The sequence below is a fragment of the Megachile rotundata genome, chromosome 3 (genome assembly GCF_050947335.1).
Source record: "Megachile rotundata isolate GNS110a chromosome 3, iyMegRotu1, whole genome shotgun sequence".
In the NCBI taxonomy this organism is placed as follows: domain Eukaryota; kingdom Metazoa; phylum Arthropoda; class Insecta; order Hymenoptera; family Megachilidae; genus Megachile; species Megachile rotundata.
This window is the reverse complement of record NC_134985.1, coordinates 17,027,471-17,041,686: the sequence shown is the minus strand read 5'-3', so window position 1 is coordinate 17,041,686 and position 14,216 is coordinate 17,027,471. Positions and strand designations below refer to the sequence as shown.

General features: G+C 37.7%; 1 protein-coding gene across 1 annotated transcript in view; it reads right to left on the bottom strand.

The window, feature by feature from the left end:
* The window catches only part of LOC100882475 (discoidin domain-containing receptor 2), a 162,420-nt gene that overhangs the window by 33,886 nt on the left and 114,318 nt on the right, over positions 1-14,216 (bottom strand). Inside the window, exon 3 of the mRNA XM_076530137.1 lies at positions 6,178-6,283. Coding sequence (XP_076386252.1) covers positions 6,178-6,283 — 106 coding nt within the window. The remainder of the gene's footprint in view (positions 1-6,177; positions 6,284-14,216) is intronic.

The following is a 14,216-nucleotide window of genomic DNA, read 5'->3' as shown; positions in this document are numbered from 1 at the left end:
ATTCAATTGGTACATTAAGCTCTTCGCATTCTTACTTCAGGGAATCTTTGGAACTTCTATGCATTCTGTGTTAACTATTTGGCATGAATATTTTATTTAACTGACATACATATTTTTGGTGCAACTAGTTTAAGTAATTATTTTAATACAACTACGTCTGACGCAGGAGTCTCAATGTCTGATTCTCTACAACAAATTTATTTCAAATTTTATAGAAATTATTTTTGTTCAAACTTAAGTAATTATTTTAATACAACTACGTCTGACACATGATTCTCAATGTCTGATTCTCTACAACGAATTTATTTCAAATTTTATAGAAATTATTTTTGTTGAAATTCTGCATAAAAAGTGTAATCTTTGATCGAACGTTAACAGAGACATTTTTTTAATCAATGCACTGACTGAATTTATTTGCCGACTTGTTTTATCTGTACGCAAACATTTAATCGAACCACCGAGTTTATTTTAGTCCACTTTGATAATTTATATGACAATAAACATCGTATATAGATATCGATCGAACGATACACCTCGTTCGGGGAAAATTAATCAGCAAACTGAAAAATTGCGCAAACTAAACCGAACATGTAAACAGGATTATCGATTCAGTTTGTTCGTGTAAATTTGCATGCGCAAATTAGCTTGTGCAAATTGCGAGCGTGTATACTCAGCTTTACACGAACGAAATATTCGACAAGAAAATACACCATGATTTTATTTTTTTTGGGTAATAAGATAAAAAGCTTCTCTTCCCGATTTCATACGTCATTTATACGTCTTACTATTCGTGAAAATTAAAGTTCCCTCGGTTCCTTCAATCCCTCTTAACGTAGCCACTTCCAAACTCAATTTCAACTATTAAAAAAAATAAAACAGAAAGGTATCAACGCGACTTTCTGCGGTTCTTTGCTCGAGATTACTTCTTGAACAGCCGAGCCCCGAAGGGGGCGGCAAAGAGACGAAAGCTTTGGCGAGAGAGCGTGAAGGGAAAATGTTAGGAAGCCAAGATGGACGCTCGAACGAATTTCGTTCAAATCCAACTTATATCCTTCTATTCGAAACTTGTCCGACAACTTAACATTTTTAAGTGTGGACACATTTAACAAATTTATTTATATGTACCTCATTTAAGAAATTTATTTATATGTACCTCGTTTAAGAAATTTATTTATATGCACACATTTAACAAACTTATTTATATGCACACATTTAAGAAATTTATTTATATACACACATTTAAGAAATTTATTTATATGCACACATTTAAGAAATTTATTTGTATGTACAAATTTAACAAATTTATCTATATGTACATATTTCAACAAATTTATTTAAATGAACACATTTAACAAATTTATTTAAATGTATAAATTTAACATTTTATGTACACATTCATATCATGTATAATTTTCTATTCATATAACACAGTGATCATATAAATATGCTAAAATGTATGTATAAATTATCTGAAACAGCAATAAAATGAAAGGCAAAATTTGTGGTTACTTGTCAGAAACTTCAAAAACAGTTTTATTTGAAGAGAAGATTTATGGACGTACAAGAAGTGATTCAAGAGTGATTCATCACAAAATTAATTATTATTGCTGAAGAAAGAACAAACATAAAGTAGAATAAGTCTTATTTAACCTGCATATGCAATACATGTCTATAAATGCATGAGAATAGAGATTTGTTCAGTAGTGACAAAACAAGAGTCCACTGAATATACCGCAGTAAAAGAGAAAATTTATGAACGTACAAAAAGTGGTTCAAGAGATACTGGTACTCGTCACAAAATTAGTTATCCTTGTCAAACAGATCATCCACATAAAATAGAATAAGTCATATAGAGCTGCATATACATAGAAAACTAGATATGAAGATTGAGGTTAGGTTAACTAGATATAACAAGTAAGCACCAGAATTGAAGTTATACCAAAACTATCTGAGGAGTCAAATTCATGAGAATATAGCCTCATGTGTAGCCTAGTAGAGCCCCTACCGAACGTACCACAGTGCAGTAATAAAGAGATGATCTCCGTGTCAAGCCTTTAGCCCCAGCAGTAAAAGTAGCTTTCGAAGGAAAAGAATGAAACAGGACAAACTAAGGTAAACAGGAACCCGTAGGTCAAACGGATAAGACGCTCGCAGCGAAAGGCCATAACTCATAGCCCATTAAGAGAGCTCGAACTGGCTCACTCGGCTGCCACTTTGATACAGTCCAGGGCATCAAAGACATTCCGCGAGCACCAGCCGGGTCCACGATAAATCTCCGGGCGGTACGATTACACCGGGACTTCAGCCACGAGTTGCCTCGTCGGCGAAATCGCCGAAAACGCGAACCGGCCGATTATCGAGAGGAATGGTTTGTCGAACGCGGGCCACGCTCAGACTTACGATCCGTCCGGGCGGAGATGATTTGTTGCCTCCGGCGAAGAGCCGTACGCTCTTTGTGACCCGCTGAAGTTCGTTTGATGAAAATGTTCTCTTCCGTGAACGAGAGTTTACGGACGGAATTTGTGGAGGCGTTCTTTCAGGGTAAGGTTTATTCTTATAACTGAAACGTGTGAACTGGTTCAAAATAAAACTGCAATATGTAGTAACGAGAATGTGTAGAATAATCACAAGAATGTCCTTTAACGGAACATATATGTGGACAAGCATTTGTCTGATGGACGAGACGAACTTTATGTCCGAACAGTCGTAAATAACACTTTATGTGGAGACAGATATGTGGTGTCTGAAGCTAGAGATAACGTAGGTTGGTGTCTAAGGAAAATACCTAGAAAGATACTAGAGTGTCCACAAAGAGTGTTTAGATGCTTTGTAACTATACCCAAAGACAATGTTTAAAAATAAAGTGTTATGACTATTGTCTTGAATATCTGTCTCCTATTGGAGAGCACATATGATCATATGTAGATGTGCAGAGATGTGGACAACGTGTTCCATGTAGTCCATATGTGAGATACGAATAAAATATAAGAAGCACAGGTAACTATACCTAAAGACAATGTTTAAAAATAAAGTTTCAACACTATTGCCTTGAATATCTATATCCTATTGGAGAGCACATATGATCATATGTGGATGTGCAGAGATGTGGACAACGTGTTCCATGTAGTCCATACGTGAGATACGAGTAAAATATAAGAAGCACAGGTAACTATACCTAAAGACAATGCTTAAAAATAAAGTTTCAACACTATTGCCTTGAATATCTATCTCCTATTGGAGATCAGAGCACATATGACCATATGTAGATGTATAGAGATGTGGACAACGTGTTCCATGTAGTCCATATGTGAGATACGAATAAAATATAAGAAGCACAGGTAATACGAGTTAGATTCGCGTATTTTAGGGTAAACGAGTCGCCTGGGGTAAATAGGGTATTCACCGGGAAGCCCGTGGTATCAGGAAGCCATGAGAATGTCGTCGAAGAAGGTCTAGACGGTACAGGTAGTGTGTGAGCAAGCGCCGATATCGGTATTGCATCGAAAAGGCTTTCCTTGCTTTCTATCGCGGCCAAAAGGACAAACCCTCATGTAGCTTCTTAAACCACCAATTATCGTCGACATTGACGCAGCTTTTCGTCGGAATTCCATAGACCATAAACATGTTCGCGCCTTCGTAGTTCCACGCTTGTGTACACGACGTTTAAAGCCCGCAGGACCACCCATCGCTATCAAAGGAGTCCGTAAATGTCATCCGCGTTAATAAAACGGTTTTTAACGCACGATATACAACGAACGTATCAACGAAAGAATAGCGAATTTGCATGCCGGTCAGATGAATATTCATCCTCTATCTTAAACATCCTCTTTAACAAGCTGACTAGTCTGTCTACCTCTCATACTTATGACTACCTGTCATTTTTTTCCCAGGTAAAAGTTACGATCGTTCTTTGCTAAATTTTAAAGATGATTTCATAACCTTAATCCTTGATGAGGATATATAAATAACGGCAACTGATCATCGTTGACGGGGTACACTTTTTCACGTTGAACCGCCAACGACGATTCATTAACGCCACGGGTGGTCCTTGTTTCGATTCGTGTTTTGGAGGCCTCTCTATATTTGGCTAGTCCATCCTTAGTTGCAAATGATAATTAGGAGGCTTTGAGGCGACGTACAATTCACTTAGTTGGGAGGATATGTGGGAATATTGGACATCTGATGTTCTCTGGGTTATTCTTAGAGTGTTTCAGACCTTGGGGGGATGTAGGGAGAGTCGAGGGAGGAGAGTGGTAAGATAGGTACTTGGGAATTTGAGAATTTGTAGGTTGGTAAGTTGGGGATTTGGGGGTTTCGGGATTTGGGAGATTTGGGATTTGGGAGATTTGGGATTTGGGAGATTTGGGATTTGGGAGATTTGGGATTCGGGAGATTTGGGATTTGGGAGATTTGGGATTTGGGAGATTTGGGATTTGGGAGATTTGGGATTTGGGAGATTTGGGATTTGGGAGATTTGGGATTTGGGAGATTTGGGATTCGGGAGATTTGGGATTCGGGAGATTTGGGATTTGGGAGATTTGGGATTCGGGAGATTTGGGATTTGGGAGATTTGGAATCTGGAAAATTTGGAATTTGGGAGATTTGAGATTCGAGAGTTTTGGAAATTTAAAGCTTGAGAATTTGGAAATATGAGAACTCGAAAACTTGACAATTCGAAATCTTGAGAACTTGGAAAATTGAAAACTCGAAAATTTGAAAAATTTGGAACTCAACAAATTTCTACATTTACAAGTTTAAGAATTTATAAATTTACAATTCACAAACCAGCATGTCACGCTACAAACAATAAAAAAGCCTAAAATTTGAAAATGATCAATAAATAAAAGAACCACCCTTTCCTCTCGAGCTACTCTCACATCACACCTGATCTCCCACAACAAAAGAAGCACAACGTCTAAGAGGTTCGAAACAGTCGATACAAAATGGTTCCGTATGCGGGACTCCGACGTCATTAATCCTCATTGCGGCCTGAAGGCCGAATTAGACGTGCAGTTTAGTAGTCGGTGATTAATACGGTGACCTGGACCGAGTCCTGATCGTGAGCTATCTCGACCGCAGACAGGATGACGGACAGGAAGAGGATCATCCGTTTAAGCCGTAGAAAGCGTTCACAGTCAGAAATGTTATCGTGCTGCACACCGACGACTCTTCTTCCCTGTCTTTTTTTTGTTCTGTCGTCGAACTTTGCCGTACAATCGGCCTCGCATCAATCTGCATCGCGTTTTAAACCGACTATCGTCTCTCTGACAAATCTCTGTTGTCCGGAAAAGAACCTGACGACATTATTTATCTGCGGACGACAAATTCACGTTGCGTTTTTCGCATAATTTTTTGTCGTCGAGGTTGGTTTTGAAAAATTATTCTGCACGCGTTATTTTGGGTTTAACAAAAATTTTTAATATTTTTATAAATAGATGTTTTTAAGATTTTGTGAAGGTTTTTTGTTTTGAAGATTAAAATTATTTTTTTGATTTTATGGTACTTGTATTGTTTGTAGTGACATATCAAGTTTTTGTCATAAATTTAAAATTGTAGAAATAAAAGAAGTGTCAGGTTGGGTTATGTCACATGAGTGGTCTCAGAAGAAAAAGAAGTCTGTTATAATTTTGTGACACAGTATTATAAAATAGTACTCTAAGAACATTAATTTGGAGGTTAGATTAGAATCTCAGGATGCACGTCTCGACAATAAAATGGCCGTCGTAACGTCTTAATACAAAATGGCTGTCGTAACACTTAATACAAAATGGCCTCTTACAACGAACAGTGAATTAGAACAAAATTAAAAATATTATGAATAAGTGCATTTCGTCAACAACCTGAAAAGAAATATAATTAAATTGAATAGAATAAATCTGAACAAGAATAGATTAAGATTTGACGATAAACGTGGACGAAATATAGACGTGAGAATATCAGAAAATAATTGAAAAGTCCTTTCGCAAAGCGCAACAAGAGTCTTCCCCTAGGAGATCGCTTCAATTTAGCCAACGAATAGGTCGCTTAACGAAGCGCACTGATTTCGGGAAATTGCATCGCTGTTCCCCGGGCGGTGCAACAAAGGGGTTAATTTTATCATATTTCCGAATGTGTATTGCATCGCATCTGCATAATGCGTTCTATAAACGAGACGGTAATACACGGTAATTCACTCACCGTCCGTGATGTGGCCCGACATTTCCGCTATCGAAACTCGAGCTCGCTGTGATGTCTGCATCGGGAATCACACCAGATTCCATCCCCAGGGGTGCGATGCATTGTGCTGCAAACAAAGGAAATTGCTTTCATTATACACACGTTTCGTACTCGTCCACTTTTCGCCGCGAGGAGAACGATCACTATTCGAAAGCTCTAATTATCCGCGACAATTCTGACGTTAATCAGTATGTCATGTGAAATATTTATATCTTTCGTTTTACATGGCGTTCGTTACTAGGCTACACTAGGTTACATGCGTCATTTTGACGCATTTCAAACTTTTAGGAAAATTACAAAACATATTTTTACAAGTTCTCATTTTTATTTTAGTGTACTGACTTTTATACATTGAACGAGGTAAATATATATATTGAAGTCTATTTTCTTCAAAAACTCAAATATTGAAATTTGTTATGTGGTATAAAATACATACTTATTAATATTTAATGTACATAAATATTTAACATAAACATTTAAAGTAAAAATGATAGCAGAATGACATTAAAGTCTAAAATTGACTTCATGTTCAAAACTGTGAAGACAACATGTCACCACCTTTCCCTGTTTATATCTCCAACCCTCAAGTATAATAATTACAGTCCCCAAACTCCTAATTCCCGTGATCAGAGTTATAATTAACCCGTGAACAATTAAATCGAGCAACTGGAAGAGTGTTTACGGGTCCACAGTTTGTGGACTTAAGTCGAGGCAGCAAACGAGGCCGATAATCGTCGACGCTTTCGGAGCGGATTCAGGAAGCAGCTGTCGTTGCCCGACGTTCGGTGTCCAAATTCGCTGTCGGTTTTATCGAGCACACGGTTTCTCGTTAAACGACCGTATATTATCCTCGCGATTCCCGAGAAGTCCACGAGTTCGAATAAACAGATACTCTCTTTGATGGTGTTTTCTCGACGCCCGTTTTTATGCGACGCCGATGCAGACGCTCGCGTGTTCCAACGTCGTAGCGAAACTACTTCAGACGTGTAATTTCGGAACCACGAAAATACTGCTCGTGTCTTGAAACAATGATTGAAAAGCGTTTCATGGTGCACTGACGGTGTCGTTAAGGGGATGAAAAGGGATGACAAGAAATAATTATAGTTTTTGTGTTTGATAGGTATAATTTTGTTTTGTGAACAATCTCATTTTGTACTAGTTTTTACTTTCAAACACACACGTTATGTTATGTTCAAACCTTAAGTTACTTAGGTTCAAGTATATAGATGGGTTATGTTTAAATTATTTTTATCTTATGTATGTGTTATGTATATATATTCGTATCAATTTTGTAGAACTTTCAAACCCACAAGTCATATTCAAACATAACCTTATGTTCAAACTTGTAAGTTTAGATGGGTTATGTTTTAGGTTATGTTTACATTATTTTTAGCTTATGTATGTGTTATGTATAGGTTGTGTATATATATTTGTATAAATTTTATACAAGTTTCAAGCTCACAGATTATGTTCAAACAGAACCTGTACATATTTAAATGTATTATATTACAGGTTACGTTTGCACCATGTATAGGTTAAGCATAAGTTATGTTCACATACCTAGTTGTCAACAGAAATGAAAATCAGAGATACATTAATTGTCTTAACCTTGCAAAATCATTATAATTATTGTGCCATTTGCAGTATTATAACCGCATGATGTCTGCATTCAATTCGCAGTCCCAAAATGGCGGACTCTCCCTCTAAACAGTCCAATGAATTTCATACTAATTCATATGTATTAATATATGTATTAATATATGTTCAATATGGCACACTCAAATGAAATTTTTGTCATAATATTAACAACGAAACTCAACGTTGTTGGATATATTAATAAAAGTGATTTAGCAGCACGTTCGACAATCTGATGGAGACGATAGGTACCAGTCCGTATTTTTGCGGCGTGTTTTTCGCGAGATTAAAGTCCTAATCCGAGCAGCGAACTTTCCTCGTAAATAAATTTTTAACGAGATACACATACGGTTCCGGGGGCGCGGGTCGCGGCCCCGTGCAAGTTTTACGGCTCGACGGCCGCTTATTTCTGGTAATTAACTTCTCTATACGGAGCCACTTGTTCCCGGGAGTTGAACCGACTCGCGTACAACACCGTTTTTGCCGTATGAAATTTCTTCGCCGCCGCTTTTTTCCGTCTTCCATGCGAAACTCGTCGACCGACCGCTAACACCGAGCCTCGTGATTTTACAACGAAATCCTTTCAGCGTAATTGCTCTTGTTTTACGAGCTGAACTGGCCGTGCCAATAAATTCGCCGAATTTATGAGTTAAAGGGAACTGCGTCGATAATCTTGAACGCCGAGGAATTGAAGTATCGACGGTGATCGATTGGTTAATAATTTTTTGCGTGTCGAGGATATTTCGAAATTTTATCCACAGTTACATACTGCTGAAGTTTTATATCTTCACTGAAATCTGCACCTCGGAATGAGAATCAGAATGACCTCGAATTTTTAGACATCTCAGAAAAATCTCAATTTAAAAATTTCATTGATGTCAGAAAAATTGTATGTAAATCAGACAAATTTTAATTTAAATCAAACAAATTTTATGACAGTCAAATGTCAATATATTTATTCATTAAGATAATAAATTTTGTACTTGTTACAAAGAAGTGAACCAAGTACAAGATTAAAAAATTTCATTGAAGTCAGAAGAATTTTATGTGAATCAGAAAAATATTGTATGAGCTGATGCACTAAGTGAATTCAAGTACTGAATGCATATAAATATTGAATAATACTATTATTGATCAGAATAATAAATTTTGTATTGTTACAAGGAAATGAACCAAGTAAAAGATTTAGCAATAATCTTACAAATGGAGCAAATGACAGATTGAATGTGGTGCAAGGGATCCGAGATTGATTGTTTAAATGCTGACAAGGAAAACAGAAAGGGAAAGCATGTGAAGAAAGTATTTAAGAGAGCGATTAGAGGAAAGCCCTGTTGTGAAGGAGTGACAGGGGAAGGAAAACACAATCTCGGAATTACAAGACACGTTCGAACAAACACGTCAGCCTTCGTAATTCAAGTGTAGTTAGTAAAAATAAAGTATGAGATTGGACGGGCCACTTGTGTTTCGTGACTCAACGAAAACCATAACACACTTTTCCGAGAGACAAGTGCTACACGACTTTAGCCAATGTAAAAGTTACCCTGAAATTGAGCTTCAAGGTAACAGAAGTCTTTCACTGGAAATTACTAACGTCAGAAAATAAAATAAAATAAAACTCATAAACAACCCTTATCTCTACGATGGACAAGGTTACAACGTAACTCGTGTAAAAAACATTATAAATAATACATACAATACAGACTATCAACGCTAATAAAGAGTAGCAGTAGTTAATTAAAAAAAGAATATAATATTCAAAAATATTTTAGAGTTTGAAAAATAACTTGCTGCATTAATAATAATTGAAGGTGTCCATTTCACCTTAACCGACTAGAAGTTAATGGCTGAAGGACCTAACATCCCCCGGACAATAAAAATTCTGCAACCCTTGTTCGACCGGTAAATGGTACCAGTCGATCAAGCTTTCGCAGCGATTACGATCGTTTACACGCCACTAGTGTTTCCCGTTTGGGTCTCGCCGAAGGATCCCGCAGGAACAAGGGACTCGTGTCGGCGGGTGACGCGGCGGGCAGGTTCGATCCTCGTATTTATAGACATCCTGGAAAAGAGCAGAACGGGAGAAGAAGAAGAAGAAGAAGTAAGTTATGCGACGTTTGTCCCGCCCCAGCCACTCATTCGGCGACCATAACTCTCACAGAGTGACAGCTTCGAACGGAAGGGTGTGTGCCGCCCTCCATCCGCGAGAAGAGGGAAATTGAATGCCTTCGCAACCCCTCCTCGCGACTTCTTCTCTCCTTTCTTCGCCATCTGGTCCTCGTGCTTCCTCGCTTAACCGCGTCACTGTCAACTTGATAACCGCTTCTTTCTGTCAGGGATGTCTTCTGCTGGAAGGCGTTGCTTGCCGGAAGTCGAGGGAACAAAAAAATGATCGTACCACTTGATTTCGACGATTTAAATAATTCATACGAAAAGAGGGGAGATTTGTTCTGGAGTTGTCGCGAGGGATGCTCTGAAAACCACTATTAACGGGTAATTGTTGGTGAAAGGCTCTAATTGACTGGGGAAGGGTTGTATTGGCCACGAAGTAGATGTGAAAACTTTCGTGAATTTTTACCATTAAACTATGTGCATTGTAAAATTAACTATGTGCAACTGTAAATAATAAATGAAACTTGAATCGCTATTCCAAATGGACTAAGATGATTTTAGCAAACTTCTAAGAAACACGAAACGAATTTTATGATGAACTGTAAGGGTTGCTATAAAAACTGTTCCATTCTTCCTCTTTCTCAAATAATTAAAGACAGTCAACCCCATGAAATATTAGCTTAAAAAATATCGTGTGAAAATAACAAAACTAAGACCTTAAATATAAGACATCAATGACAAATATAAAATAGCACCACAGATAACAGATATGAAATGAATCTTAGTCAAAAATGTAATAAAATCCTCAGGCAATAATTCAGAATAAATGTCCTCAAAGAAATAGTTATCGCAGATAATTGTTTTCAACCCTTGTTTGTCACGAAAGAAGCTGATAGACCTATTTTAGCTCGATGTTAAGCGAATTAAGCCAGGGGTAGGTTTTCGTTGATTGGCGAAAGAAATAGAAAGGCAGAAGCAACAACGAGATTTTCTATCTCGACGAATTTAATAATTCCACCTCGACCCGCCTTTGTTAACTCTACAATTATTATTAATGACGATGTACGAGGGTCGAGGTCTGACCTCGCCGTTGTTGATCTCTTCTCTCTTCCTCTCTTCGTTCTTACTCGTTTCCCTAGTACGGCACGGGCGTGAATGTAAATTAATTACTCGCCGGGTCTTTCGCGAAAAACATATTAAGCGCCCCACCTTATTACGGCACGATATTACGGCATAAATCATGACTCACTTACGGATTACTGTTTTTCATAGGGACAGCCAGTGTAGCCCCTCGGCTAATCGAAATCCCGAAATCTCTAACCAAATCCACCATCAAATAACCTTTAATGGATCGTGGAATGAAGAAATATTTGCTTTCTTGTGTAATTCGCTGCGCTACTTATTTAAATATTATCATTTATATTCACTGATTATGGTTTAAGTTATAATTGGTTCGAGTTGTAACATAAATTCAGGACCTTCATAAACACGTTTATTCAGTAAAATTATTCGTTGAGGAAGTTATGAAGTTAGAGGAGGAAGTTATGATTGGAAAAACAACCCCAATTCTATTATTTACAGTAATTGATGTAGAGTCATTTTTATAAGAAGAAATTATACTGCATATAGTACATGAAAACAATAATTAAGACAGTGTATACAAATGGTAAAATAAAAGTACAAACATACATAAATTTTTCAAAAATCTTCAACTTCAACTTGATAAATAAGTTTGATAACTAAAAAAATATTAATGTACGAGGGTGACAAAGTATTCTTAGCAAACGAGCAAAATTCCATTCATAACTAAGCTGACATCAAATACGAAACGCGAACCACGAAGGTGTGGCATAACGACGAATAACAGGCTGACCCTGGCCAGGTAACAAAATAACGAAGTAAAATTAAAAGTGTAGGCAGAAGAAAAGAGGAGCGGACATCGTCCTTAATTGCCGTATTATGACAACGCCCAGTACATTTTTATTTACTCAACGGAATTAGCAGGTGGACACCTGACGCGGCTGTTTTCCCTGCTAATACCCTTTTCTCTCCCGAAATTAGAATAAATGTTTGTAGGAGATGAAGACGTCCGTCCCCACGAAACACGGGTTTTCCGTGGTATTGTTGGAAGCGGGGAGCCATTTTCGTCTCTTTCAGGGAAAACAAACAGTCGTTGCAGGCGGAAGATAACGGAGGGCTCGCGCATGCCCGTCGTTCTGGCGCCGGGACGGCTGGAGAAACGGAAGTACTACTTTTACACGACCCTTTCATTCCCTTAGCCCCCGCTCCCGGCCTTTTTGCACCCTTTCTCCGCCTTATAACCGACCCCACGCTAAACCACCCCTCGGCCGCGAACTCCCCACGACTTGTCTTGAAATCACCGTCTCGAGTTGCGTGCACTGCTTACCGGGGTCGAAACTGCAACCCCTTTTATATAGCGTACGTGCCTCGTGGCGAACGTGTGTTACGGTCGCCTTCGTGGCCTGGATTTATCAAAAGCCAAGCCTCCGCTCGCCTCGGGCCGGGACTCGTGTTTCTGACCCCGACTCTATCTTGGAATACGACAGCGATCTCCGAGCTCGTTAATTCGTGCCATGGTGTATGACTTTGATGTCAAACTTTATTTCTGTTATGGCTCTGACGGCTCCTAACTTGCTTGTTCCCAGATACTTGGCATTTTGGGCAACGTTGTACTACACCATTTTGATGTTCACATATCACCCTCTTAATCAGTTATAAAATTTTGTGCTCTTCTTATTTCAGCTTTATGGGATGCATAATTTGAATCAGGTGATGATGAGATTACGTATGGAAGGAAATTATGAGATTACATATGGGACTCACATGTATAATATACATATTATAAATTTTACGTTGAAGAAAAAACAAAATGAAGGATTTTTTCTTGGTACTTTCTAAAGCAATATAAAATATGGAAAGAAATGATGAGATTACATATGGAAGTCACATGTATAATATACATATTATAAATTTTACGTTGAAGAAAAAACAAAATGAAGAATTTTTTCTTGGTACTTTCTAAAGCAATATAAAATATGGAAGGAAACGATGAGATTACATATGGGAGTCACATATATAATATACACATTATAAATTTTACGTTGAAGAAAAAACAAAATGAAGGATTTTTTCTTGGTACTTTACAACAATAGAAAAACCAGAAGGAATTTTAAGGAGTGAATCAAATTCATAACTTGAGAACTTCCTACATGGAACACATGAATGTCATCGAAGAAAGGATTGAAGCGTCGCGCACTTTCACAATCAAGATACGAGATCTGGAGAAGGGTTGAAACCCTTCGAAACTGGCACTCGACTCTGGGATATGGTGTTTGCTCTCGCGGGTTAGACTTATGAAAATACAGAACCGCGCGGAGGATTGACGGCCGCCCTTCGAGGCCGAAAGTCGAGGATTATTACACTTGACGTCGACGTCGACGTCTGACAGTTGACGTCCTTTCAGCGCGTCAGACACGGGGCGTCTCCTGGAATCCGCTCGATTCATCCTCCTCTATCGATACGTGGGAACGTGCTACCCCTAAGTCGATTGCTATACGACACACCATTGAATCGCTAATCCTAGTTTAATTTATGTCAAATTGTTCATTCTTGTCGACATATTAATTTTTAGTGAGTGACTCTTTTTTTAAGTATTTTGTTGTTGTGTTGTGTAGTTTATAATGTTGATGATGAATTTTGAGTAGATATGCATGTATGTATGTATGTATGCATATGTGTATGCATGTGTGTATGCATGTATGTATGCATGTATGTATGCATGTGTGTATGCATGTGTGTATGCATATGTGTATACATGTGTGTATGCATGCATGTATGCATGTATCTACGCATTTATGTATGCATGTATGTATGTATTTCATGTATGATTTATATTATCAACAACAATATTAAATGATATTCTATGTTTTCATACTGACACTATTACTGACATGTCCATTTAAACTTTTGCTCTAATGCAAACATAAAGTGATGTGTTCAATAAATACTGAATATTACATACATTCAATAAATATTGAAACTCTTCAAATAATAATAAAAATAAAAATGAAAGATCTGTAACAACCTTCTGAAGCACACAACTTAGAATAAATATTTAAATGACATCGACCACAAGTCGAGTTTGAGAACACATGGGGTAGCATCCCCGTGATTCAAAAAATGTTCAGCCGCAGCTGTTCAAGTTTAATTATCGACCCTCCCATACAGTCGCAACT